Source organism: Spea bombifrons, chromosome 1, assembly GCF_027358695.1.
Source record: "Spea bombifrons isolate aSpeBom1 chromosome 1, aSpeBom1.2.pri, whole genome shotgun sequence".
NCBI classification, from domain to species: Eukaryota; Metazoa; Chordata; class Amphibia; order Anura; family Pelobatidae; genus Spea; species Spea bombifrons.
Window position 1 is genome coordinate 60,363,063 of NC_071087.1, and position 27,870 is coordinate 60,390,932.

General features: G+C 40.0%; 4 protein-coding genes across 5 annotated transcripts; 3 read left to right on the forward strand and 1 right to left on the reverse strand.

Moving 5' to 3' along the window:
- Nucleotides 1-350: 350 nt before the first annotated feature.
- Nucleotides 351-5,791, forward strand: LOC128473671 (complexin-4-like). The gene is made up of 3 exons (XM_053455922.1): nucleotides 351-534; nucleotides 856-943; nucleotides 5,528-5,791. Exons 1-3 carry the CDS (start codon nucleotides 365-367, stop codon nucleotides 5,744-5,746), a joined length of 477 nt encoding a protein of 158 aa, XP_053311897.1. The 5' UTR covers nucleotides 351-364; the 3' UTR covers nucleotides 5,747-5,791.
- An 8,397-nt stretch (nucleotides 5,792-14,188) lies between these two features.
- On the forward strand, nucleotides 14,189-18,066 carry RAX2 (retina and anterior neural fold homeobox 2). Its single transcript, XM_053455930.1, has 3 exons — nucleotides 14,189-14,308; nucleotides 16,262-16,512; nucleotides 17,593-18,066. Exons 2-3 carry the CDS (start codon nucleotides 16,270-16,272, stop codon nucleotides 18,031-18,033), a joined length of 684 nt encoding a protein of 227 aa, XP_053311905.1. The 5' UTR covers nucleotides 14,189-14,308; nucleotides 16,262-16,269; the 3' UTR covers nucleotides 18,034-18,066.
- Nucleotides 18,067-19,306: 1,240 nt separating this feature from the next.
- MRPL54 (mitochondrial ribosomal protein L54) lies at nucleotides 19,307-21,513 on the reverse strand. The gene is made up of 3 exons (XM_053455938.1): nucleotides 21,380-21,513; nucleotides 19,877-20,033; nucleotides 19,307-19,592 (listed from the first exon to the last, which is right to left on the reverse strand). Exons 1-3 carry the CDS (start codon nucleotides 21,474-21,476, stop codon nucleotides 19,460-19,462), a joined length of 387 nt encoding a protein of 128 aa, XP_053311913.1. The 5' UTR covers nucleotides 21,477-21,513; the 3' UTR covers nucleotides 19,307-19,459.
- An 83-nt stretch (nucleotides 21,514-21,596) lies between these two features.
- On the forward strand, nucleotides 21,597-27,364 carry APBA3 (amyloid beta precursor protein binding family A member 3). 2 transcript variants are annotated; one of them, XM_053461915.1, is made up of 11 exons: nucleotides 21,597-21,701; nucleotides 22,123-22,985; nucleotides 23,368-23,407; nucleotides 24,723-24,868; nucleotides 24,983-25,069; nucleotides 25,427-25,588; nucleotides 25,909-26,073; nucleotides 26,497-26,709; nucleotides 26,820-26,939; nucleotides 27,020-27,160; nucleotides 27,249-27,364. In XM_053461915.1, the coding sequence occupies exons 2-11, from the start codon at nucleotides 22,146-22,148 to the stop codon at nucleotides 27,318-27,320; spliced, it is 1,986 nt and encodes a 661-aa protein (XP_053317890.1). In that variant the 5' UTR covers nucleotides 21,597-21,701; nucleotides 22,123-22,145; the 3' UTR covers nucleotides 27,321-27,364. The 2 variants fall into 2 exon arrangements, with proteins under 2 accessions (XP_053317890.1, XP_053317900.1); XM_053461925.1 differs by lacking the exon at nucleotides 21,597-21,701 and having other exon boundaries at nucleotides 21,893-22,985.
- Nucleotides 27,365-27,870: the final 506 nt, after the last annotated feature.

The window sequence follows — 27,870 nt, forward strand, 5'->3', positions numbered from 1 at the left end:
GCGCAACAGAGCTTTCAGCAAAGCATTGTTGGGGTTGTGGGTTAAAATGAAAAGGATATTGAAGTATTTTAGGTTAGCAGGGGTCAGGTATTCCCTGGTCTTTGTGAAAGAAGGTACAGGTGTTTCCACCTCTCTAATACTTAATGCTTTAAGCTGGTTAAGGCTGTCTGCAGGACACGTTCACCTTGTATAATGAAATAGAGCCAGGGGTATACACGCTGCAGAGAGAGTGAGAAAGAAGAACATCAGAAAGGGCGTCTGAAAATTCCTAATTGCAGTTACAATTATTCCCATAGGTAGTGTGCACTTATAGCACTTTAGCAGGAAGTCTAGTGCAGAAGGAGAGACGTTGACATACATAGACATGGCTTTCATGTTGAAAACCATGATGGGATCCTCTATGAAGAATTTGGGGAACAACCTTGGTGGAGAAACAGAAGCTAAAGAGGACTCAGATGGGAAAGAGACAGCGCAGTCCAAGGGCATGACCAGAGAAGAGTTTGAAGAGTATCAGAGACAGCTGGTGGAAGAAAAGTGAGTGCCTTTCAATGGGAGATAATAGATACTTTTGATGGACAAATAATCATCTGATTAACAGAAATGATATAAATAATAAAAACTAAAAAATCTAAATGTAAAATAATAAATGTAATAGATTAAATTCTCTTTCACTCATACTAAGTGTGGTTCACCCAAACATGTACTAATAAAATAGTAGATCCTTAGGTAGGGCTAACTTATGTAAGCTTATTTAAAGATATTCTTTCCAAGTATCCTGACAATACCCTGATAATGTATATTTCCATTATAGTTTCAAAAAAACCCCCCCTAATTTATTTAACTTTGTATATACAGGATAGAGCGGGATCATGTCTTTGCCCAAAAGAAAGCAGAGCGGGCAACAGTTCGAATGCACATAAGAGACAAATACAGACTACAACAGGTAAGGTGTAACATGATCTGACTATACTATATGAATCGTAGAAGCCGAGAATTGAGGCTTATTAAGCGTTACTACTGGGCCATAACTTCTAGTTCTTTACTACCATAAAAATTTTTTTTTTTTGCCTTGACACATAGTTTGCTATTCTGAAAAAAAAAGTTAAATGAAGACAGATAAGTTCACTTATATAGCACTGGCAACCAGAAGCACGGGAAGGTTATGAATATTATCTTCCATTGATAGGTTTTTATGTAGCTCAATATGGAATTTGCAAGAATTTACACACCCCACTCAGCCAAAACATGAAACTCAGTCAGAAATGAAAGTTATGTTAAGGAACAATAAAAATAAAATAATTAAAATACTTCCCTTAAATAGCATCCTTATCAAAAAGGTATAAGGATGTTAGCTTCGAGACTAATTTGGCCAAAATAGTGTATGTGTGTGTGTATCTATTCTACCGTTCAATAGTTTGGGAGGTTTAGAAATGTCTATGTCCATCAAAATAACATGAAATAGATCAGAAATGCAGTGTAGACGATGATCATGTTCCAAATTACAGAATATTTAATGGAATATCTTCATATACGCACAGAGGCCCTTTAACAACAACCGTCACTCTTGTGTTCCAATGGCAGATTGTGTAAGCTTATCCCAGTTTAAGTGTTAAAGGCTAATCATCATTAAAAAGCCCTTATGTTGGCGCAGATCCAAATTTCCTTGTTTTCCATGAAAACAGCTAAACAGCTAAGTGAACTCAAACGTTTGAACGGTAGTGTGTATATATATATATATATATATATATATATATATATATATATTATATACAGGGACAACAATCTCCGGCGTGTATGTGAAAAATCAGTGATCGGTATCCCTCATGGCCTTGATTTCTTCAAGTTTATCTATAGCTGATTCAGAGGTGTCAAACATGTAGGTGATGTCCTCAAAATGGATCCTCAAATTGGATGGATATAGTAGAGTTGATCTTATCCCCAAGTCATGTAAGGCTTTACACACTGGAGGGAATCTTCGTTGTCTGTTTGTGCAGGATAGTCTTGGAAGAGTAGTATTTTTGGGTTAATGTAGCAGATTGGCTCTGTAGGCCACCAGTATTTATTCATAATTGTCTTGGAAGTTTATCATTCTGAAGGTAGTTAGCAGCGGATGCATTCTCCATCTCGCTCTTTCTCTCTCTACCCAGTCTGTCTGCCCTTTCTATTTGTAACGGGTAGTTTTTGGGGTATTTCAAACACAAGACATTTCTGGAAACCATCTCTGGAGGGTATTTCTCTACTTTTTTGAGGTTTGCTAATAAACTTCTCCATGTCTTGGATTTAAGGCTAAGGGGAAGCGATGGAAGTGCCATGCCAGAGCATAAGCTACTGACACATTTCACAAAATTGTTTACAAAACACTTAAGGTGAAGTGTCTTCCATCAAGGTGGTTCGGAGAGTGTGATGAAAGTGTGAGATAGTATAGCAGCAAAAGACTTGCGTGGCTTAATGATATATCCCTCACAAGGAAACCCTGGATCCCCTTAAGTGAGTTATGACCATAACATTGGGTGTCAGATCCCCACTGGATCATAAATACTGGAGAGGTGGCAGCACCCGCTTGCAGACTTGCTCTCACCAGCTGGACTCTGGGCAGATATATGCTGGAGAGCTGGTCGATGGAATGGCACCTTGTCCAACCACTTATCCTCTCTTCGGGGGTGCTAATTACCGAGAATTTTAAAATTGCGGATGGTGGTAGATTAATAGTGACTCAAAGGGGCTTTTGTAAAATGCAAGAGTCAATGACTCATCCAAGAGTTCACAAAAGCAGCCAGACTAACATATAAAGAACTGTAGGCCTTGGGTGCACAAGGTCGACTTCATTAAACATATGGAGGACTGTATTGTGTCAGGGTGTAGGAGGGCTCATGACCAGGTGCTAAAGTGGTTCTATTGGTCTGAGTTTCTCTCCCCTCAACTACTTTCAGACCTATTATGGACCCTTGAGGACCTTCTAGTTGTTAACTTGAGTTGGCTTGCCTGTCATGAGAGGCATGCCCATCACTCCCCTTGGTCCCCCTCTCATTACCTTAATATCTCATGACTACGCTACAGTTTCAGCGTTGTCCACTGGAGTTCCCTTTTTATTTAGTTTTTTTTCTGTTTCCTCTCTCCTTGCCGCTATTGTTTTCTTTTTTTTTCCCATACCCATTTTCTTGCTTTGGGATTGGGGTTAGAGTCAAAATAGGTTTTGTTTTTACCTATTGTTTAAGAGATGTACCTTTGATGTCCTACTGACAATCGTATGATGGTTTACAATGTGCTCCAATATCAGTGTTCATGATACCAAAATGAGAAAGAGACTGTGCTCAAATAGCATCCATGGGAGAGTTACAAGGCAAAAACCACTGCTGATCAAAAAAGAACACAAAGGCTGATCTCACATTTGACAAAAATCATCTTGATGACCCCCAACATTTTTGGGATAATATTCTGTGGACAGACAAGTAAAAAGGTGGAACTATTCAGAACACATGCATCCCTTTATATCTGGTGTAAAACAAACACAGTGGTGGTAGTGTGAGGGTCTGGGGCTACTTTACTGCTTCAGGACCTGGTCGACTTGCTATAATTGTTGGAACCATGAATTCTGCACTCTACCAGAGAATCCTGAAGTAGAATGTCCAGCTGGCAGTTTGTGACCTTGTCATGGCCCCCATAGATCCTCTTCCCCTAAGTATCCCCTTTTGGCTAGTACCTGGCCTTGCTCCCTTCCCCAGACCAGCATTCCCCTCCACCACAGCATTCTCTTGGTATTAAGCATGCTCGATGATGTCATGCAAGGGGCGTGGTCTTTCACACAGGGGGCGTGGCCTGTGGCTTTAAAAGGCAGCAGTGAACAGTTGTTCTTCTTTCCTGTAATTACCTATGCTGGTATTCTCTTCATTTTTAAGAGTTACCATGTTGCTGAACCCTGCTTGTCCTGACCATCCCTGTATATCTGCCTTACCTATTTGACTACTCTGATTTCTGGCATCCTGACCCCGGCTGTTCTAATCGCTGACCTGTCCTCCCGTACCCTGACTTTGGCATCCCTACAGACCATTCACCTATCTCTGTTAAGTCCTGGGTGATACTTCTGTCTAGGATGAACCACAGAATGTGTGGTCATTCAGGTGAATACCCCTCTGCTGCACTGGTCCTTTGGAGGTGTCCTCTCACTGCCCTTCTCAAGCAGAGTTCAGTTATGTAGCAGGACAATGATACAAACCACACAAGCAAGTCCTCTTCTGAATAGCTCAAAAGAAAACAAAATGAAGGTTTTGCAGTGGCCTAGTCAGCCTTACTTGATTCCAATTGAGATGCTGTAGCATGACCTTAAAAAGGCAGTTAATGCTTGAAAACTCTCCAATGGGGGTGAATTTAAACAATTCTGCCAAGAAGAGTGGCCCAAATTCCTCCACAGAAATGTAAAAGACTCATTGCCAGTAATCGCAAATGTTTAATTGCAGTTGTTGCCGCCAAGGGTGGCACAAGCAGTTATTAGGTTTAGGGGCAATTTCTTTTTCAGATGGGTGAAATAGGTTTTGATTAGCGCTTTACCTTCAATAAATGAACTGATCATTTAAAAGCTGCATTTTGTGTTTACTCACATCATCTTTTTCACAACACTGTACAAGTTTCTCCACAGCAAACTCATCAAACCATGTCTTCATGGAACTTGGAAAGGGCCTTCCCCAAAGCGGTGCAAGAAACTTGGAAGCAAGCAATTGTTTTAAATGTATTTGTATGCTGTAGCACTAATATCACTCTTCACTGGAACTAAGAGGCCTAGCCCAAACCCTAAAAAACAGCCCCAGACCATTATGCCTTCTCCACCAAACTTTTCAGTAGGCACTATGCATTTCGGTAGGTCGCTTGCTCTTGGCTTATGCCAAACCTAGATTTGTCCATCAGACTACCAGACCCCGTAGTGAGGACAGGCGATTTTAGGCTGTACATGCTTCGGCACTCAGTAGCCCCGCACTGTGAGTGTGCATGGTCTACCACTATGATCTATGAACTTGATGTTGAAGATTCTTCCACTTCACAATAATAGCACTTTGAGTGGGCAAAAAGTTCCTGAACTGGCATGTGGCAAAGATGGCATCCTATGACCGTGCACATAGTCACTGAGCTCTTCTGCATGATCTATTCTACTGCCAATGTTTGTCTATGGATATGCCTGCCTAATGCCTATGTGCGTGAATTTATATATCTCTTAAGATTTTCCAAGTACAATTGTGGCTCATTCACTAAAACAGGAGTTAGCTGTAGAGTTTACTGATTACTTTTAACTAAATAATGAAGTGTTATAACTCTAAACATACATTTTGTAGTAATCATATATCTTGCTTCTTTCACTATTATGCATTTTTTGTTTGGCGCCTTTTGTGTTCCAACTTCATACAGACTTGTTTATGAAAGGAAAACTTAAAGATAACTTTTGCTCAACAAAATTGAATAATTTAAATAAGCTCAGTGGAATTGCAAGCATGAATATAATGAACATTTCTATTTACTTTAAATATAACATTTTTGACAGAGTGAGAAGGATGATGCCCAGCTGCAGATGGTGGGTGGAGAAGTGGAACTCCCTGAAGACCTGGCTAAAATGGTACAAGAAGATGAGGAGGAAGAGGAAGAACAAGGCTCCTTTATGTCTATGATTCCAGAGCTTGACATTGATGCCATGAAAACACGTGCTCAAGGGACAATCACAGAGGTCAAAAGAATGGCAGAGGAAAAGTGTAATCTCATGTGACACCAACATAATTCACTATGGACTACGGAGATTCAGAAATGTGCTGAATATTGTCATTTGGCTCTTACCAAATACAGCCTCCACACACGATTGGCATTGCTCTGTACAAACTTTTTGCATGAGATATCTTCGCGAACAAGGAGAGGGATATGTTACTGACTCTAGTAACTTAACGCAAATCATTTAAATGATTTTAAAAGATTCTTTGTGTTTTGTTTGGGAATAACTATCCCTAATTTATCCCCTATCTAGCAGGCACATCATAAACAACAAAGGGTCCTCTGTACCTAATGTCTGTCATGGTCTGTCAATTTTAGTTTTGTTATACTCTGTGAATGTATGCATTGTAGGAAGCACTATGTAGATTGCTGACACTATCTAAATAAAAGCTAATAATAATAATAAAATCTGTGGACCATAGAAGGCAAATCTGAGCATTTCTGGGTACATTTAATGATCCCAGGACTTATGATGTGTTTTGGTACCGGCCCTTGTTATAAAAAAGAGGGGGAAACACTCAGTAATAGTGATTTACTGCAACTTCAATACCAGGAGCTGTACCACGTGAAGGCCACATGAGGGCTCAATTGAAGCCCTCGTCACTAAAATGCAATACACAGGTTTAAAAAACCCTATAAACATTCCTTCATAGAATCATGTAGCGGACAAAGTATAAGAAGATCCTTTTTACCCACAGTTAAACATTCACATTTCCTAAAACACTGTACTGAACAACTGTTGAATACTTTTCTTTGTTTTTTTTTTTTATTATTGTATTGGCAAGCATAACTTTATTTAATTTTGAAATAAAAAACCAAAATGATTTGGGACATAGTATAAATTCAGTACATCTACTTATGATACTTGAGCGTTATTAAATCTCTCTTATGATACTGCTATAGAATCAGTTTTACCACCCCAAAATAAAGTTAAACAAATTAAGACAATGCCATTCAACTACAATCCTAACAGAGGAGTTTTTGTAGATATCCTTATGTCACTTGAAAAGCTAGAGATTCTTTTGCACAAAGCTGGACCCACCATAGGAAGGACTTTGTGTCAGGACTTAACACGGTAACCGCCGCATCCAATGCACGCAGAGCCCGCGGTCGCAGGCTTTCAAATAACACAGTTGAAGCCTGTTGTGCGACTTCACCTCCCAGCTGACCTCGGATGAACTCGGGAGAGCTTCAAGGGCATTGTGACACTAAAACCATGAACCATTTCATCTCACCAACTTAAATGCAGAAACAGAATTTGATGGGAGATAAGAATCATTTGGCTCATCTAGTCTGTCCATTTTTCCTGCTTTAAACGCTCAAATTGTAATCAGTCCTTGGTCTCACCTTAGATTCAGGATAATCGTATGCCCATGCAGTGTTCTAAAAAGCTTGCCTAAAGATTTTCATAAGTGTCCTTAGTTCCTATGCGTTAACATTTTTCTACATAGCTCTTCAGTGTCGCCTCTCCCTGTTGGACTTTGGACTAAATGGGGCACTACTATCCTGCAGACATATGCATTTGGATTCCTATGATTTTTTTTTTCAATTGCCATCGTTTCATACGCATGACCGAAAACGAGGAGGGAACAAAAGAAGGGAAAATGAAGCAGAGAGCTCTGAATTTTTATTCTCACATTCTCATTCACACACACTCTCTCTTAACCTCTCTTATGCTCTCTCATTATGTCTCTCTACCTCCTCCGCCGACCCTCCGCTGTCCCTGTCTCCTGTCCCGCAGCTCCGCTTTTTCTCTTGTCACTTCTTGTTCTACTTACCTCTTACTTCTGTCTTCTTTCTTTGTAAAAAATTTGTTACAAAATAAACCAAACAAAACAAAATTTGAAAACAAATAGACCAAAAACAAAGCAAAACATTAGTCTGATGATCGTTGATCGTTTTTCATCCATTTGTACAAGTCTACTATGCTGTGCTGAAATTAGACGCCATGTCTAATGTAAAACCATATATTGCCGCACATTCTGGTCCTTTTGGCAATATACAGCTTCCATATGAGATGTCAGATGCCATTTGTTGCATCTGCATATACACATTTAAGTTGTACTCAAGGTTGCGTGTGATGTAATCACTGCAGTGTTCCAATCTCCCAGAAGCACCCCATTTGCAATGGCAAACTCAGGGAGTGCCATTGGATCATGGGATACATAGAAAATCACATATAAATGTAGTTACTGACACTCTAGTATACCATGCAGTAACATGCACACACAAGCTAACAGCATACACTCACACATGCTAACACCATATACACACACATGCATGCTAACACCATATATTAACAAATACTCACTGTACCACCATACACTCTCCAACACCATATACTTGCACACTCATTCACTTTAACACCATACACTTAGACATGGTTACTAATACCTAATAACATACAGACACATGCTAACACATACAATAACACACGCACACTCCATTGCCATACAGTAACACACACACATGCTAAGACCATATGCTAACACACATGTGTTAACACTATACAGTACATACAATATAGGCACTCACTCTACCATTCAGTTACACATGCACACAAATACACATACACTAACATCACTTTAACACCATACTCTTACACACACACACACTGCATCTCCCATCATCAGTGCAGCTTCCCACAAGTAGCATAAAATCGCAGGGATAATATGCACAATTTCACCCCTTTTCGATGTGCATATCAGACCCTGGTACAAATTTGTTTATGCTGCATGGTTGCTCCATGTGTGTGTTCAGTTCCCACATGTTTGTGGACAGACCCATTGAAAGTGTTCAAATAAATAATGTAACAAAATCCCCAACAGAACTGACCTGGAAACCAAAGGTGCTTCCAGGTCAGTTACTCTCAGTTTAATGGCATTTTAGGTCACGGATTATCAGATTCACACATCAATGTTAGTGTCCTAAACATATGACACAGGTGCATATTATACCTGGTATACCCCATATTAGAACAGTACATGTGGTAAACATTAGGTAAACAATATTAAATGTTTATAGGGGTTTTAGATAAAGGATTAAGTATATATTATTTCATTACTAAAATTAAAAAAAATCTTAGGAGTTCACTTTTAAGTTTGTAATAAACCAAAATGTCCTTGTATGTATAGGTAAATCTTCAATTTGATCTGGCCACTTTAACTCTGTTATATATTTTTCTCACCTCAAGTCATTGCACATAACTCAACTGTAAATTCTTTAGTTTTAATTTATGGTTAAAATAATGGGATGTCATATTCCATATCTGGGAGCTCTCAAGGTTTCAAGAGTCTCAGTGTTTTGCCCCAATCTTAGGGTTCCAGGGTGAAGGGGTGGATTCTTAGGGCACACAGTCTGGAACTGACTACTTCCTATTCTACACTGCTGGCATCACATCCAACACTCCCATTTGGTGGTTGGCTACTAGTATGTTATGGTTGATATTCTTATTTGGGAACTTTCTAAATGAGCTGACCCAGGGACTCGTTATTCTTTAATAGCCCATCGTGAAGATTCTATGTAGTGACTGGCCAAATGTGTTACCCAAATGGCTCTAATCCTGGTCCTCATGGGAACCTTGACTTGTCACTATTTACAGATACACTTAATTGAATCACCCGCATGCAATCAGGGATATCAACCATAACACCAAAAGCACCAATTGGGAGTCTTATATATCATCACAACTGTGCAGAATACAAAGGAGTCCCCTTCACCCTGAGACCCTGAGATTGGGGCAAAAACCTGAGAGTTTCCAAGTATTGGAAATCAGAGTATTAGAGTGATTTGGTTAACACATTTTACAAGTGGCTATGTATAATCTTCATAATGGGCCATTATAGGGTTAATATTAAAACAGTATCAGGGTCAGCTCATTTAGAAAGTTCCAAGGTATGATTATCACACATTCATTCACAGGCAGGTTGGTGGAGATGGAGCTCAGTGGGGGTTGTGTTAGTGCGCGTGTAAGTGTGTTAGTGTTTTGTGTGTTGGTAACGGTGAAGGGGGTCCTCCCCCATGCCAAAAGGTGCCAGACCTCCCCTGCATTCTGTAGTGTCAAAAGTACTGTAAACAGAAACAGTGGCCCCTAAGTGTCAGTAGTGTATAGTACCATAATCTGTGTAGCATTGAATTTTAAGGGCGTGCTTGATGTTTGTTTCTTAATAAGATTAATAAGACGAATGCCTGCTTAAAGGGTAAATCTGGTCCCCATGGACAAATATATATAACCTTCTGTTTATGTGATTCTATTTGTGCCCCCCCGGCAATGTACATGAACCCCTTCATCACAACCCGTGGAGTAGCTGACACAGCATCTTGCAGCATCTGAGCTGCTTTGTTTCTAATAGGATTGGGGGTTAAATCTGTCATTAAACTGCCACCAGTCGCAGAGCTGCCTCTTAACCAATTAACCACCAATTAGCGGAATGGAGACATTCTGCATTAATATTTTAATGTGATGAATCCGATCAAAGCTTTACGGACCCCCCCAGAGCCGTGCAAACTCCTCCCGGCTACAGGTGTTAGAACAGCATGGCACTTTGAGCCGGTGCTGTTGTGCGTGGGTTAATGTCCCTTTAAGGAATGAACAAAGTATCCAGAATCCTGATCATCCACTTTCTGTTTATCTTTTTCCTGATTCCATACATTTACGGTATTACTTGGTGAATCTGTTAAAATATACAAAGTGTTCCTATTAAATATATTTGTAAAATATATTTTGTTTTGTAAATGCAACAACAATAATAATAATTCACAATTTTTATTCCTCTAACATTACTAATAACAAGTTGGCATTGGTTAATTAGAAATACCCAAATCTATTAGGGGCAAACCTATTTTAATAGATCAGTTTATGAGCGATATATCTACAGAAGTACATCATGTTACGGCACTATGGTAAATAAAAGGTTAGGGTAGCATAATGGAGGTAAAGGAGGGACTGAGGGGTAAAAACAAATGTAATTAAGATAGGAATACCTTTCCACATGATTATATATATATATATATATATATATATATATATATATATATATATATATATAGTGGCCAGCAAAACTAAATGAACCCTTTGGAATGACCTGGTTTTTTTTTGCTTTAATTGTTCATAAAATCTGATTTATATCTAAGTCACAAGTATAGACAAACATAATGTGCTTAAGCTAATAACATTGATAAACTTCCATGTCTTTATGTAACACACCCATTAAACATTACAATGCTGGCAGAAAAGGTAAGTGAACCATTGGATTTAATAACTGGTCGAACCTCCTTTGGTAGCAATAACTCAAGCAAGCACTTCCTGCACAATGATCAGGAGGAATTTTAGACCATTCTTCCTGCATGTCTGCATGTCCATATTCTTAGGATGTCTAGTGTGAACAATTCTCTTGAGGTCATTCTACAGCATCTCTAGTGGGTCAAGGTCTGGGCTCGGACTGGGCCACTCCATAAAGTAGACTTTTATTTTTGGAACCATTCTGTAGTAGATTTTAATTGAGGTTTATGACCATTGTCCTGCTGCATTTGACAACTTCTACTGAGCTTCAGCTAAGAGATAGACACGATGACATTATCCAGAATGATTCCTGGATAAACTTGGGAATTCATTGTCCCCTTGATGATAGCAAGCTGTCTAGGCCCTGAGGTAGCAAAGCAGCCCTAAATCATGGTGCTCTGTCTTCACCACTGGGATGATGTTTGCGTTTAGGCAAGCCAATCACGATCAATGCTATTGAGCCCTGCTTGCGGACTACTTTGTGGCACAAGGTTTCTCCCTCTTCACAAAGCACTAAAATATAAAAAGATATTCTAAAAATTAAAAAAAAAACTAAATAGGATTTTGACCCAAATGTTCATTTTACTTTAACTAATGTCTGGAATTTTCCTATAAACAGCATTCGGCAAGGGCACATTGTGAACATATGGCTGCAAACTAATTTCATGTCATGCCCTTGCCACATTTTTCAACCTAATAGGAACATTTGGCAATAGTCCTTAAAAATATATTTTCTGAAATTCTGTGTCACTAATACATTTTAATAAATAACTAATATATTTAAAAAAATATGTGGTGAAGATTTTATAACAAAATGGGCTACTTTTAGATTGAAGGGGATACTTGAAGGGCTAAACTAACCTGGTACAAAAATCTCAATATAGAGATGTAACGCAATGTGTTAATACATCCATAAGAATGTTGTGCTGTTTTTCTAAGATGAAATCAATGTTGAATGAATAACTCGTTTCTTTTCCGGTTCACTTCATTCTTCATCTGCAATTATAACATATGAATTCATCATATCATTTGAATTAAGGTAACCACATGGTCTCTCTTCAATTTTAACTTGAAGGTGTGTTGCAGGCCTAGATTGGCCATCTGGCAAACCAGGTAAATGTTTGGGGGGCTGGATGCGGGTGGCACACTTACACTTACCCCTCAAGTAGATCTGGTCCCTCAGTAAATGGCACACTGTAAGGGTGTAGCTGCAGCTGGGGGTATGTTACTAAGATGCTTCTAGCCCTGGTGTGTGGAAAGCAGTGGTGTATTTAAAGTGGTTGCTGTCCTAGCCCAAGTCAGTTCCCCCAACAACCCCCACGTCCTACCTTAAGCTGTGTGTCCTCTTCTGAGGAGAGGGACCTGATGTCAATATGTCATGTTCCAGCACCTTGTTTCTGAAGGATGCCTGGCATGTGAGAAGATCACTACTGAAGTTGTATCTACTAGGAACAGACCTCTGTAGTGCAAACTGGCCAGTTATAGCTGTTATATGATTATCATTGATCATCGAACCACTGGCCCATGGAGCGGCAACACACTGGGGAACCTGGCCACCCAAAAGGATGATCCACTCCCACTAATGCATAGGGACTACATTATGCTTCTGGTTGGAAGAGAGATTCCCACTTCTACATATAACCTGTTTCTAAACATATTTGTGGCTAACTCAAGAGGAAATAAAATAGAAAAAGTTAAGATTAATAAGGCACCAGGTCATAACAGCGTTCACCTGAGGGTTCTTTGAGAGCTGAATGAGGCCATTGGAGAGCCTCTATTCTTTTTTTTAACATTTTTTATTAAAGTTATACAATATTTTCAAACCAATTACAACATACACCATACCGTATTGAACCCAAGCGCCCCCCCCCTACTCCATTGTTTTCTGTACAATAAAACTATATATTCAACTGGTTTCCATGGGAGTGCTAAGGCCCATGTGTTTCTTGCTTTCAGTAGAGAATGCATGCAGTGTCTCGCTTGTAATAAAATGCATTAATGTCCGTAATGGACTCCAATACGCATTTTACACAGACTTGAAATCGGGATTAGGCCTAACAAATATTTGCCCATGGATTGAAAACTTGTTAAAATATAGAATTTTATAGATTTTGTGCCAGTTAAATGGAGGGAACCATGGACTCTCTTCTAGGACTTTTGCTTTTTAAGTTGCATTAGTGAATACAAATACTAGAAGTGGGTTATCATAGTAAAACTTTCTACGATACCAAATGTTGTAGTGTTATAAATTCAGCCCATGACGTATGTATGTAGAATGATCTAATTATATTGGAAGAAAGGTCAAAAAAATAGCTAATGAGATCCAGGATTGATAAATGTTACATAATGCATTTGGATAATAAAAACACACGGCGAATCATAAGATAAACAGGGTCACATTGGGGAATTCATCACATAAAAACAATTTGTGGGGTTCTTCGGTTTACAGAAAAAAGCTGAACATTTGATGTATTTTTAAGATATCTTCTTTGCTTCCTTTCTGCCTGGTGTCTGCACGGTCCTCACTAGGATAATCCGTGGAGACCCTAGGCATATGGAGTCCATACTTTCTACATGTTACCGAGGAAAAGAACTGGTCCATGAGGCATGCGTTACTATAACTATCTCATTATGATGTGAAAGAGGCTATCATTTGGGCAAGGAGAACCCCCAACGTTTTATTGAACATTTCTTAACCCCTTAAGCACAATTGAAAACAATGCATTTTGAGTCTGTACATGTACGGGCATTGTCATTAAAGGGTTAAAATGTAAGAATTTAGTTGTTTCTCTTGGTGGACCTCTTGCTGAACAAAAATTAATTGCACTAAAACTATAATAAAGGAAATCATAGCAATTTCAAAGTTTGATCAATACCCAATGGGTAATAATGACAGCTTTTGGCATTAAAGATTTTTAAGAGCAATTGTGCGCAAAACTTTCCTACCGAAGACTAAAATTTGACTTACAGGTAAACTAAACATCAAATGTCACACAACATAAATGCCAAGGCTCACGCTATCCCCAGAGCAGTGCCAATCATCGTTAAGAGGGGGAGGTGACCCTTTAATAAACTCCTGTAATCCCCCCGCGGCTGCTGATTCTCCCTTCAGTGCCTGCGGACATCTGTGAAGATTTCATCAAGATTTCATCCTTGCTGAAACCGTCTCCAACCCCCTCGACCACAACTACTTCTAAAATCCGCAAAGCCGGGAGGACTTTACATTGAAGCTGATCCGTTTGTTTGCTTCCGATTAAGTGTAGTGGTGGAGGAAGCTGCCAGGTAACCGAATATTCACTTTATAAGATGATCAGGAACATCAAGCTGTATATATTATATGGCTTGTGCTGCCATTGTTTGCCCGTTATGCCCTGTATTATTTGACGTTGTTATTTGGCGTGCATATAATTTGCTTTTGTAAATATTAGACATTAAGGCAAGAGATCAATAGAGGGTCTACGTAACCCATTGTCGGTGACCTCTTTGAACTTTTGGGGTACTAGTGAGATTGCGGGGTGAGGAAATAATGACTGCTATAAACCATTGGGAACAAGTGCGAAGTAGGCCTAAGTAATGAAATATACAGCAAGAGATGTTGAATTTAATATGTAGAAAAGTATGTGGGTTTTGTACAAATAAATCAGTCCTTGGGTAGGTTAGAACTTGTAGGTTATTATTGTATTTGTGTAGCTTTACTTTACTCATGATCAGTTAAAACAAAATTAGAAATGAAGTCCTGTAACGACTGAACAATGAATTAATTATACATCTTAAGAGCAGGATAGGGGACCTCAGTACAAGATCCCACCGATGTCCAGTATAAATGGACTTTTACGAACATACAAACATGCTGAATATTTAACTCTCATCAAATCTGAACGTATCGCTGACACTTTGTGTAATCTCTGTTATCTGGACAATAGTTGTATATCTACTTGAGTGGAATCTGTATTTAAGGTATATAGTTGTATATATGTCTTTAGTCGTAAACGTTAAATATGACTCAGATGAGAAGGTAGTTCCTTTTGGGAAGAGGAGATGTTTATTTTATTGAGTAAATAGGAATATGATGACGTCAATGTCATCTTTATGCCAAATAAGTTACATAGGACAGGTTTTCTTATAAAAGGAAAGGCTGAAGGTGGATTCCTACAGCAGGCGTTTATTAACAGATGTTATAGAAAAGTGTTCTTTTAACATTTGGATGTTAGGATGGATTTAAAATATATTTCATGCCAAAAAGTATCTGGTAGGGTTTCAGCATCCACATGAGAAGGCCACACTATTCTGAACGTGAGATGAGATAGATAGATAGATAGATAGATAGATAGATAGATAGATAGATAGATAGATAGATAGATAGATAAAATTAGCTATACCTGCTCTGAATGGTCAATTACAGATTTTATATTTCAAACATCATACTACTGAAACCTGTGGTATTCATTTATGATGCTTAAAGTAGCTTGGCTGGAGCACAGCACCATGCATGTATGTAGAATAAAAATGGACCATGGTAGAAAGTCCTAAAGCCTCGAAGGCTCTGAAGTACTGTATATCAATAATACTTGTTTGAATAAATGTGTTACTTCAACAACATAAAGATCTTCGATTATAGCAACGGAAACTGATGTAAGGTCTCAGCAAGACTCGGCAAGCAGTGTCACCGTTATAGTTTGGCATATATCTGAAATCCATCGCTGTGTAATTCCTCTGATCTCTAGAGGTGTCTTGTTCTGGAAAGCAACTGTGTAGCTGTTTGCTGAATTGAGACAAGACAGAAACTCGTAATCCCCCAACTACAGCAGATCTTGGAATAAGGAGCTTATCGAGGATCCTACAATCTAACTGCAGCAGAAGCAATTATTTCACCAGTATCCCTACCCTACCTCAAACTACCGATACAAGGTATCATATGGTAGCACCCATTACTCTGTAAAAGAACAGGAGAAGTTTGTTTGTGTATACAGAGATATACAAAAAGGGGTTTCTTATGGTTATTCTTTGTGCCAGTGGATATAAATTTGCTGATTTCTTGATACAAGGTCAATTTTTACTTCATGTTGGCCAATTCGATCTATGATCATAGCAGTCTTAATATTTACTTATAAACAAAAATGTCTTTCTCCATGACATTAAAAATTGGTTTTGTTTGTTTCTAAAAAATTACATTTTGTTTAAAAGAAATGCAAAAAAGAATACAACAAATATGGGCCCCTGTTCCTGTCTTATCAGGTCTCGGGATGTTCCTAGACAAGTGTGATGGTGACCTGGGTGACCTCAGGGGAGGTAGCACACCAACTCCTGGTCCTCCAGAGGGGGAAGAAGATGATCTTCCCAAAAAGAAGCACCGCAGGAATCGTACAACCTTCACCACTTACCAGTTACATGAACTAGAACGTGCCTTTGAGCGGTCTCACTATCCTGACGTATACAGTCGAGAGGAGCTCGCAATGAAGGTCAGCCTGCCAGAAGTTCGTGTCCAGGTGAGGCCAGGAGAAAAATGACCATGCTCACATAGATAGCGATGTCTGAAATGAACTAGTTGGCCAATATTCTTAAAACACAAACATTATTGTGTGTGTGTGTGTGTGTGTGTGTGTGTATATATATGTGTGCAATTTGTCAAACATCTAAAATTCTCCTAATGGAGAACTAAACTTCTCCTAAATGGATTAAAAAGAGAAAGGAATATGTTCTTGAGCTTGCTTGGCTTCAAAGGGAATTCTCATCATAGGTTTCCTTTTTTATATTAATTTCACCATTTTTTTAACGTGGTTAAAAAAGTTTTTACAAAATACTAAATTCGTAACAGTGATCTTGGCCCAACCTGCTAGACAAAAACACATTGTCATGCAGGCATGTATTAAACAATAGAACGTATCAGTCTTAATTGCCCAGAGGAATTAAGGTCTATGGGTTAGGGAACTTCATTAGATTCCCATAAAGAATCAGGTAAGTGTTGTTTTTCAGGTTGTAATGTAACCCAAATAAGATACAATTACTTATATTGGTAGACTCAGGATGTGCAGATAAAGTTAAAGAAAGTCACTCATATATCACAAAAAGAAAAATTAAATACACAATTTAAAACCATAGGAAAGGATCAATCACCCAAGTAAAGTTGTATCAAAAGAACAATCCAAAATACTCTGCTTAATAGTCATGGTTCCTCAGCCGTCTAATAGAATAATTAACTCATCTTAAGTTCCTATTTGCCCTTCTTTCTGTCACTACTCTCCCCTAGTTATAAAACAAGTCTGTAAACACACCATCATCGTTTAGCTCTGCCACGACACGTTTTGTTATATTGCTCTATGTTCTTCTATGTCTCTGGACGGCACCTGCTTAGCACCCTCTCCCTGCTAATCCTTAACTTGAACTATCCAATTAGTAAGCATTTCGAGCCGCTAATGGAATAATCGTTAGCTGGGATCTGGCCTCAGGAAAGCCAATTGCACTTATCCTAAATGCTACAGATTTCTCTCCCTCAATAACACCTGATTACCTGCTCTTGCTCAAATGCCCACTTATTTTCTAATACCTGCAATACTTGCTTAATCCAGGTTTGGTTCCAAAACAGACGTGCAAAATGGAGGCGCCAGGAAAAGTTGGAGTCCTCGACTACTAAGCTCCATGATTCACCAATTTTATCCTTCTCAAGGACTCCGATAGCTACAAATATGGGGTCCCTTACTTCATCTTTGCCTCTGGATCCCTGGCTGACTTCACCCATTTCTGGTGCCACCACTGTCCACAGCATGACTGGATTTATGGCTCCATCTCAGGCTCTTCAGCCCCCCTACCCAAGTCACACTTTCCTGAACAGTGGACCTCCAATGTCTTCTATCCAGCCTCTCAGCAGTGGTGCTTACCAATGCATGGGAGGCTTCATGGACAAGTTTCCCTTGGAGGAGTTGGACCAGAGAAGCTCCAGCATTGCAGCACTCCGCATGAAGGCCAAAGAGCACATTCAGACCATAGATAAGACATGGCAACCTATGTGATGTACAGTGACCATTTTTTAAACCAGATCGCAAAACTATCTGACCACAAAGATGTAGGGATACATTACGAATGATTGTCACAGTTTACAGTTGAATAAGCACGCTAAAACACAACATTCTTTTGATGTGAAGACTGATGTGACACCTGCTTGCATGGCTACATCGACAGGGGAGACCAATGAGAATGTTGCCTCGGTGTATAGGGATGATCATTGTACTTAAAAAGAGATGTTAGCAAAAATCAGCAGTACTAGCACCAAATAACTGAACTTAATTGTAGCTGTCATAGGTGATGCCCAATTATTTGGCTAATCAGCTACACATTAAAATGATATGTTACGGAACCTCCTTGCCTGCCCTACTCTTTTCAAATCTGTGTTTTAGGAGAAAGGCTTCAGTGTGGGACAGTAGAAATCGTGTTGGGGATGCTTTAGTGTGATTAATGCAAATCAGAAATAAACCAAATTACTATTACTATCTATTCCAAAAGTATCTCAGTTACTCTTAATAATTCATGAATGAAACCTGCTACCTCTGGCCTAAGTAGCTTCAATATTACATCTTTTTAAAAAAAATAACAATAATTCTCACTTTGTTTTTGATATATTGTATCATTACCTTCGCACACGTACCAGTGTACCATATATAGGGGAAGAAATATTATTTTAAATACAATGCAACATTTAACAAGAGACTCTGCCTCTTCACTTTTATGGCTTCAATTCCCTCTTTAAATAACTACCCCATTGTCACCGCAAAGCAAGTACATCCAAACACGCTATATATGCATGAAAACGTATGAAAGAGTGCAATTGGAAAATAATTTCCAGTTCAAAGTTCTCCTTAGTTAAGCATAATGATTTAATTCCCGTAAACAGTACTAGTAGTGCTGGCAATAATAAATATATATAATATAATTATATATATATATATATATTATTTAACACAAAGTTGTGTTAAAACTAGGCTGCTCGTTGATTGGGTATGCCAGCAGTGCAAGGGTAAACAGACTGTAAACCAGGGGGAGATTAGTGACCCTATCCCATTGAGGGTTAACATAGTGGAATTAATTAAGCTTGAACAGTATGACAGCATGGGGTATGGGTACCACGTCTGTCCCACAGCATGAAGAGTAGTGGGACATTCCAGATCTTAAGTACAATAGCCCAGAAAACATTAAATGTCAATGAAGGATAACCATACTTTGCTCAATCAAATTGCATGAACCTAAAACAGAAACATCCTTATTATATCAAGGATTAACAGCACACGGTTTCCAGTCTATAAATCGACATCATTTATTTGCAAGTATTCCTGCTTTATCTGGAGCAGAAAAAAGAAATCAGGCGCTGTACAAAACAGTGTGTAGTAGCTTTTTAAAGCGTGATGACAGAAAAGAGTCTGATTTAAATCTCAAGTCCCCAGTTCACGGCTTCTTGTTCTTGGCAAGGCGGTTATTCCTCCACATGTGCATCTTTCGAAGCAGCCTCCAGTACTGAGGGGTGTCTGGACTTAGCTCATCCAAGGTTTTAGGAGGACCCAAATCTATCTGGAACAACCTGTGTCCCCAGAGAAGAAATGAGAAATTAAGGGTAACAATTAAAACAATTTTATCTATATACAATTCACGAGGGAACATCAAACACAAGCTAGAAATACCGATCTTTGTAGCACAACAAATGTGGAGTAGCCCACCTACAGCGCCAATTTCTTATTAATCAAATTAACAAACTCAGGCAAGCAGTATGACAGACATTGCTTGTCACAGTGTTAGTCTCTACCACTTCTGATGAAAGGAGGTACCGGCAGGTTATGAATCCTAATGGTATAAAAGTTCACTCACCACTCAGGGTATTCTGAATCTTCTTTTAATTTCACATCTGGTCCGGTTTTGTATATATTGACCCCCATTGCGTGTGTGGTTAAGATTGCTGGGTCTCTGCATACTTCGGGTCCCTTTAGCACCTCTTTGACTGCTCCTTTGCCTTTCCCCTTCACAACTGTGGATTAAAGAGAAGAGTTTTTAACCCACACCAACTTAAAACTAGAAGACAACAAGGGATAAACGTCTCCTGCTCAGTTAAAGGGACAATTTGGGTGAACAATGAGGCCATGTGAAAGTACTAAAAGAAATTAAATAAAAAAAGAACACCTACCCTAGGGAGAAGCTGCAGATCTCCCAGCCCCATCCGTGCCCCGTCCAATCAGAGGCAGGAAATAACTCCTACTGAAATCAATGGAAGTGCTTTCCCCACAGGCGTCTCATTAGACCCCCGCCTGGAGCATCCACCAAACCAGCACTGGTAGCTGACTGGCGGCAAGTATATCATGTGCAAGGAGATGTGCCATGCACGGAAAACAGCTGGGGGTGAGGAAAGGGGCAAATGGGGAATATACATTTAGGGGAAATCTCATATGCATTAAAGTGCACATGATGAGCAGAGTGCCTTTTAAAATGAGAAAACAAGAAACTATGTAATAAACTTTATATGATTACTTCTCCAAACAAAAGAGAAAAACCTACACTGGATCTTGCAAATTAGCATAAATACCATTTAAATAGACCAAGCAAGAATTCTATATATATATATATATATATATATATATAAATATTTTGTAAGTAGCTAGTCTGCAAACCCAAGAAAAACTTGCATACTGAAAGTACTGCCATCATCTCCATATCATATTGTACTCTGGCTTAAGTGAAAACTTACAATGTTACAATGTTCAAGAAAAGGCTAAATATATGTATAACTAAATGCAACACCACCACTCCACCAAATGTTGAATCCCCAAACTCTTTCCAGCCATAAGTATTTAATAAAGTATATCTGGCCGGGAACATTATCATGTGACACAAAAGCAGGCATGGATAGGTTGTTGCCATAGAAAACTGGAAACACTCCTTAAAAGGCTCCTGTGTTCTTTTTATGTGATTGAAACCTTCAGGAAATAATAAAATGACCGATCTGGTGACATTTATATCTATAGATGGTGCGAGAAGAAGAACCATTTGAGAACATGTGAACCTTTATAACAGGTATTGTGCTCTTCATAAAATATAAAGCAATTGTACAATAAAACATACAAGTATAATAAAGATCGATGTAATTAAGAGCAGGTATTGGAAGATGGCATTAATGCTGCACTAATCTGCTCAACCTCACACGTCTTAACACAAACTACACCAACTCGGCACTAGAGGAGACATTGAAGGTGATTGTGTCACTAGGACTGGGAAACCGGTGCAAGAATGGAATGATAAATGATAGAAAGGCGTTTCGATGAATACCACTCATCTATTTATTTAATCGAGCTGCGGCGGGTAGACATATTCCCCTCTCACCCGCTTTCTTGGCGTAGCCCCTCACCGGCGCCCAACCAAGGCGACCAAAGACCCCCGCAGCACTCAGCACCGCTCTCCCTGCCATAACACCGCACATGTGCAGACACTTCCGGGGCACGCACACAGGGCACGAGTCGAGGCATGCCGGGAAATGTAGTTCACCATCCCCGTCCTCGGCACCGCCCATTAACCCTGTCACAATTTGACAACTTGGCAGCGGGGATGTCCTGAAGAGTACTTGAAGTTATAGACGAGAAGCGCCTCCAAAACGAACAGGTTTTAATCGTTTCTTCCGGATAATTAAACTTTTTTCCCGTGGTAAGTCCTCGCTAGTGTTACAAACCTCCAGCGCTTCCAACGTGTACAGCTGTGTTTCCCGTTTGGAGTTTAGTTCTCTACACTTTAAACCGAATTTACGCCGCGATCTTGTCGTGTGCACTACAAGTCCCATGATCCTTTGCGCGGCCCCAGTTTAGTAGAGCCCGGGGTACCTTATGTGGGGTCATGGTGAAGACGGAATTAGATTAGAATGTTTACAGAAATAAAAGGGGGGACTTCATCAGCATGTAGGAGTCGAAGTGTACACTGAGGAGCCATTTAAAGGGGGTAGATAAGGGAACTAGCTGTATAAAGGCAGGGTAATAGAATGATTAAATGTTACACTGAGTTTTGACATTAGCAGGGAAGCTTACATACATTTTGAGCTATATTAGACTTTCTTGTCTCCCTTTTTCACATTGCAGTGGATATCTGAAGTGCTACCACCATGGAGAATGGAATGGATGTCCAAATGCAAGTACCCAACCCCCTCTCCTCTCTCCCAAGGACATATCCTGAACACTCGCATACAGACAATATGAATGCAGACGACGTGTTATCCCAACCGGCCCAAGCCTGCGAGGCTGCCTGCCAGAATCCGCCAAGCCAGTGCCAATTGGAGTCCACCTGCGATGAATCCTTGTGCAGAGCGCCGCCGCGTGTGGACAGTTGCCCAGATATGGACACAAGACCTCCACTCACCCCAGAACTCATAGGGATGGAACTGGATGCCCAGCAGGAGGAGGCATTGCCACTGTGTAGTTTCCACATGCAGGAACTGGTAAATCAGCTACCGAGTTTAGATTATGAAACGGGGCAGTTGTATCCTTCCAGTTCCACCCATTGTAGTGAATCAGACCACAAGGAAACAGAGTCCCAAGAGAGCCAGACCGATTGCTCCCCCTGTCCTCTGCACATCGTCACTGGAAAAGGCCTATCCCAAGCTCCCCCTAAATTATCTGAGTCTAGTACCCCACTCTGTAGTAGCCGAGGTCTTTTTATGTCCGATACTAGCACAGATGAGCTGTTGAGCCTCTTTCAGTATGAAGACGGTACACTGGCACAAGGGGAAATTGGTATACCGCTTGCTAGGCTGGAGGCCATGCCAAAGAGTGATGCTCCCCCAACTCAGAATGAAGGACAGGGGGACCTCAATTGGAATACAAGGGATACATCTTCCACTTTGTCTGAGATAAGTAAAGAGGATTCATCCGGCAGCTTGGCAGAAGTGACTGAGTCAGCATGGGAAGAACCTGAACAGCCCAAGCCGCTTGCAAGAACGGATATGGTGAGAGATAGGGTTATGCTATACATTTGTGCAATTAATCATAGCCTATTCTTATTTCAAATGTGAAAGACACATTTCATAGTCGGGGCAGTGCTCTCGCCCTCATTTGATTGAGTCACATAACAGATGAACTGTCCTGGAATGGTCCCTTTAAAAAGAAAACAAATGGCCCAAATCAGCCCATATTATAGACCAGATTTACCAGGGAGTTATTGTTAAGAATAATGGGGACTCATCGTTTCTGAAGAATCTTGATTGCAGTAAATCGGCAATTCAATGTTTTTGGATTCTGTATAATGTAACAATAATGTAAGTTCCCCTTTGTGAGGCTTGATTTGTTTTCCATTCTGCATTTTATAACTGTAAAATCTTTATTGTGCAGAACCCAGAGCTGTCCTCGCAAAACTCTACTCTGGCAAAAGGTAAGGCAGAAAAAACATTCACAATATGACCATTAAAAGACTATTCCAATACTACTGTTACCATGGAAGAAAAGGAACGAAACAAAAACTGATTGTGTGCTGTTTATTCACTAAAAGTAGAGTACCTCACTTTTCTTCATGAAGTGTTAACCTCGGGAGTTTTTCCTAGCCAGTAGGGCCCTGCGTCATTAATTTTTCGATATGTAACGGGACTGAAGAAATCTCACTGGGGTTGGCTCTTCAAAATGTATAGTAACTTAGGTCAAGTGGCTAAAACACAACTTCCTGTAAACTCTCCTGCCAACTTTTCCTTTAGTGAATAAACCCCGCTTTTGCATGTTTATGCATTATGCACTTTAAACACAAACGTCCTATGTGTGTATGATGTAAAAACATACAGAAAAGTACCGGTTACTCTAGTCATGGGAAAGTGCTTAATGTGTCACGTGTTCATGTTCCAAGTCCCTCAATGTGAATTAAAACCGCAGTGTTCCACTGGCAGTAGAACGGGTCGTACTGAAGAGCTGAGCCACTTTAAATGTGGCGCTGTCATACGATGGCACCTGTGTCACAAGTCACTAAGTGCTGTCGAGTGGGAGCATCTAGGAGTAACAGCAGCTCGGCAATGAAGCTATAGACCAGGGGTGTCCAACCTGCGGGCCGCCAGCTGCTGCAGGACTACATCTCCCATACTACTCAGCCAGCCCCTTAGCTGAAAGAGCATTATGGGAGATGTAGTCCTGCAGCAGCTGGAGGGCCACAGGTTGTACACCCCTGTTATAGACTATGCACACCAACAGAGCGGGGCCACCGAGTGCTGAATTGTCAAAAAATTCCCTGTCCTCTGTAGCATCTCTCACTACAGAGTTCCAAACTGCCTCTGGAAGCGACATCAATGCTATGTGGCATTTTACTTTTTATGTTTAATGACTGGAATATTTTTGTTTGTATGTTAAGACTAGCGATTCTCAAATGTTTTGTCAACTGGTGCCTTCCCTCCATGCCATTCATTACCCTTGTGGAGTTTTAATTTTTTTAACCCTTTGCACTGTCCTTTTGCTTAAACTAATGCATATAGTATTTGTGTTTGCGATAAAAATACATTGAAGGGATATAACTTCATGAGAAATGTGTAACCCGACAGTATAGGTCTCTTGACTTCATACTCCAAGGGGTCTTTTAGACCAGTTGCGTAATTTATTTATATGGTAGTGCCACCTTTGGAATCCACATTTACTGTAAAAGAATATTTTAGATTTTGTTTTAGGTTGGAACATATATGAATGTTACTGTGCAATCTGTCTCACCCCTTTAGTGCCTGGTCCATGTGACCCAGAGGACTTGCTGGATGGTGTGATTTTTGGGGCAAAATACCTGGGATCGACCCAGCTGAACTGTGAGAAACATCCAGCCACAAACACACGGATGAGGCAGGCCCAGGAGGCGGTGGATAGAGTTAAGGTTAGTGTGGGGGGGGCATTAATGAGGATGCCTGAGATGGTCTGTAGGATGACTTTGGTTGGGAAACAGAGTCGATTTTCAGCCATTCATAAGAATTTTCTTTGAACTGTTCAGGCACCAGATGGTGAGTCTCAGCCAATGACAGAAGTTGATATTATGGTGTCCACTAAAAGGGTTAAAGTACTGACTGCCGATACGCAGGTAAGACTCTATATTTGTTACGCAATTTTCATAAGCCACGTTCCATTTGTATTGTGCATTATTTAAACATTAATGTATTTTATGCACTATATACGAAAGGTACTGTTTCGCCTACCCTGCTGAATTTGACACTTTTTGTAGCTAAATTCACCACCAGGTGCATTCATAGTACCTACCCCATGTATAGATCTTTAATGAAGTCATATTTTGCTGGGAAAACTTTTCATGGAACTCAAAAGCAGGACTGCTAGGTCATTGACATCACCTTATTCATGTATAATTCTCGAGTGCAATTAATGTTTTGTCTTAGTGGGACAGCATCTTTATTTCTGGTATATTCCTTGGCGCATTTTACAGGAGACCTTGATGGAACACCCCCTGCAGACCATCTCTTACACCGCTGATATTGGCAGTATTTTGGTTTTGATGGCACGTAGGAAATCACCACGTGGCCAGGATCAATCCCCTGGCCAGAGGAAGCCACATAAGATGCTGTGCCATGTTTTCCAGTCCAATGATGTAGGTAATCTCTGTGGTATAAAGAGGGGGTCATGCCAGAGAGCCCATGTCTTTGCGATTTATTTCTTCCTTCCTTCCATTATTTTCTGTCTGCCCCACTAAAATCATTTTCTCTTTGTTTTAAATAGCTCTTAACAAAATCAATGGCTATTAGATAAAACCTTTATATATATGTATATATTTTTATATATGTATATATATATATATATATATGTATATATGTATGCAAGAGATGAGACACCTTATTTATTAAGTGTCCAAGCTTCCTGCGTGCTTATCATTGTCCTATTTATCTCTGCCATCTTCATTTCTTTCATCAGGCTCAGCTCATTGCCCAGGCCATCGGCCAAGCTTTTGGATTAGCCTACCAGAACTTCCTGCTTTCAGAGGGTGGGGGGCATGTTGAACCAGGATCCTCTCAAGCGTTTGAACAACTTTACAATGCCGATCTGGCCTACTTCAGCAAGAGCGATAACTGCAGGGAGGTATGGAAGGACCACAGAAGTTTAATATTGGGTGCCCAACTTCCAATTCCACACTCACGTTTTATTATAATAATTTTTTTACATAGTCATATAGTGCCAACTTGTGTGTTTAGCAGGCAAACCCTGTGTGGACTGCGATTCCTAGTAGTCATGGTGCTTGAGCCCTTGAATGGTTGAGGGCCGTACAGACTTACAGAAAACTTTGAGGCAATAAGTAAGGCATTGTGGGAATTTTTTAATCTGTTGGCCATAGAGATATTTTACGATCACTAATATGATCTGTAAATTTGCTGGCAAATTTTTATATAAGCACCACAAAGCTACCATACATACCTTTCAATTATAACATTCACACCCAGTGTACTTCACTCGCAACTGTGTGGAGTAACCGTATACAAAACAGGCAATTTCCTTTTTGTTTAGGTTTATATCCAGAAGCAACGCGGAGAGATGCTCGGCGTGGCTGTTGTGGAGTCTGGTTGGGGTTCTTTGCTTCCTACGGTGGTCATTGCAAATTTGATGCATGGAGGTCCAGCGGAGCGCAGTGGCGAGCTAAGCATCGGGGATCACGTGACCAGTATTAATAGAACCAGCCTCGTGGGATTGCCCCTCTCTGCATCCCAGGCACTGATCCGGGTAAAAAAACAAATAAAAAAAAATTGGCAAAAGAAAAAAAAAATAAACTAGAGCGGGTTATTGGGTGATAAAAGAATGTTTTTGACTGGCGTGTCGATTCACTACCTTAGGAACTGAAAGGACAGTCTGAGGTGATTCTGAACATAGTCCGCTGCCCCCCTGTTATTACAGCCATAATTCAGAGACCTGATGCCAGCCACCAACTAGGATTCTGTGTCGAGGATGGAGTGGTAAGTCTGCACACATTCTGTTAATAAGGCAGGTCTGTGTTTACGTCTACATTTTTTAAATGTTTTTGCACTCAAAACAGATCTGCAGTCTGGTGCGTGGGGGAATCGCTGAGAGAGGAGGGATCAGAGTGGGACACCGGATTATTGAGATAAATGGACAGAGCGTTGTGGCAACAGCCCATGAAAAAATTATTCAGACTCTGCTGGAAGCCACAGGGGAGGTAATGCGTGGTTTGATAAAATGTCAAATTAAGCAGCGTGGCTTAAGTGTCCATTGCTATCGAATACTAAATGTCTCTCCATCCACAGGTCCATATAAAAACCATGCCAGCCTCTACCTACAGACTGCTAACTGGACAGGAAACCCCAGTTTACCTGTAAAATAAAAATGAAATAAAAAGACTTCTTATGGACTTTCACCAGAAGAGTGGATGCCTTGCTCCATAATCAGTGGATTCCAACAATGATATCCTGGAAGATGCGTGTATGTTGATAACACAATGGGCTTGGATGTTTAATTGACAGCTTAAATGGTGCTTTACACATGCTTCCAACCACTTCATTTATGTAGTGTCTTGCTCTGCTCATTTCTGTTAGGATGTAGAAATGTATAATATGGAGCCTCAATGGCACCACCAGGGAATATATCGTGTTGTTGGGTAATGGCATGCCAGGAAAAGTGCAATAAGGAAACAGATTCCCTTCGAGGCAAAGAACGGGTCCCGCTGTACTGAAATATCTATTTGCACTACTGCATTGTAAAAAATAGTCACACTTTATATTTTAGCAGTTGCCCAAAGGGTGTGCATTTTTATACAGTGTATTTTTTGTATGTATATATATCAATGTAATTGAAAATAAGATTATTTGGCTTGCTGGAATTGTTATAGGGCAGACATTAGTCCTGCAGTCATTGACAAAACGGTGCTTG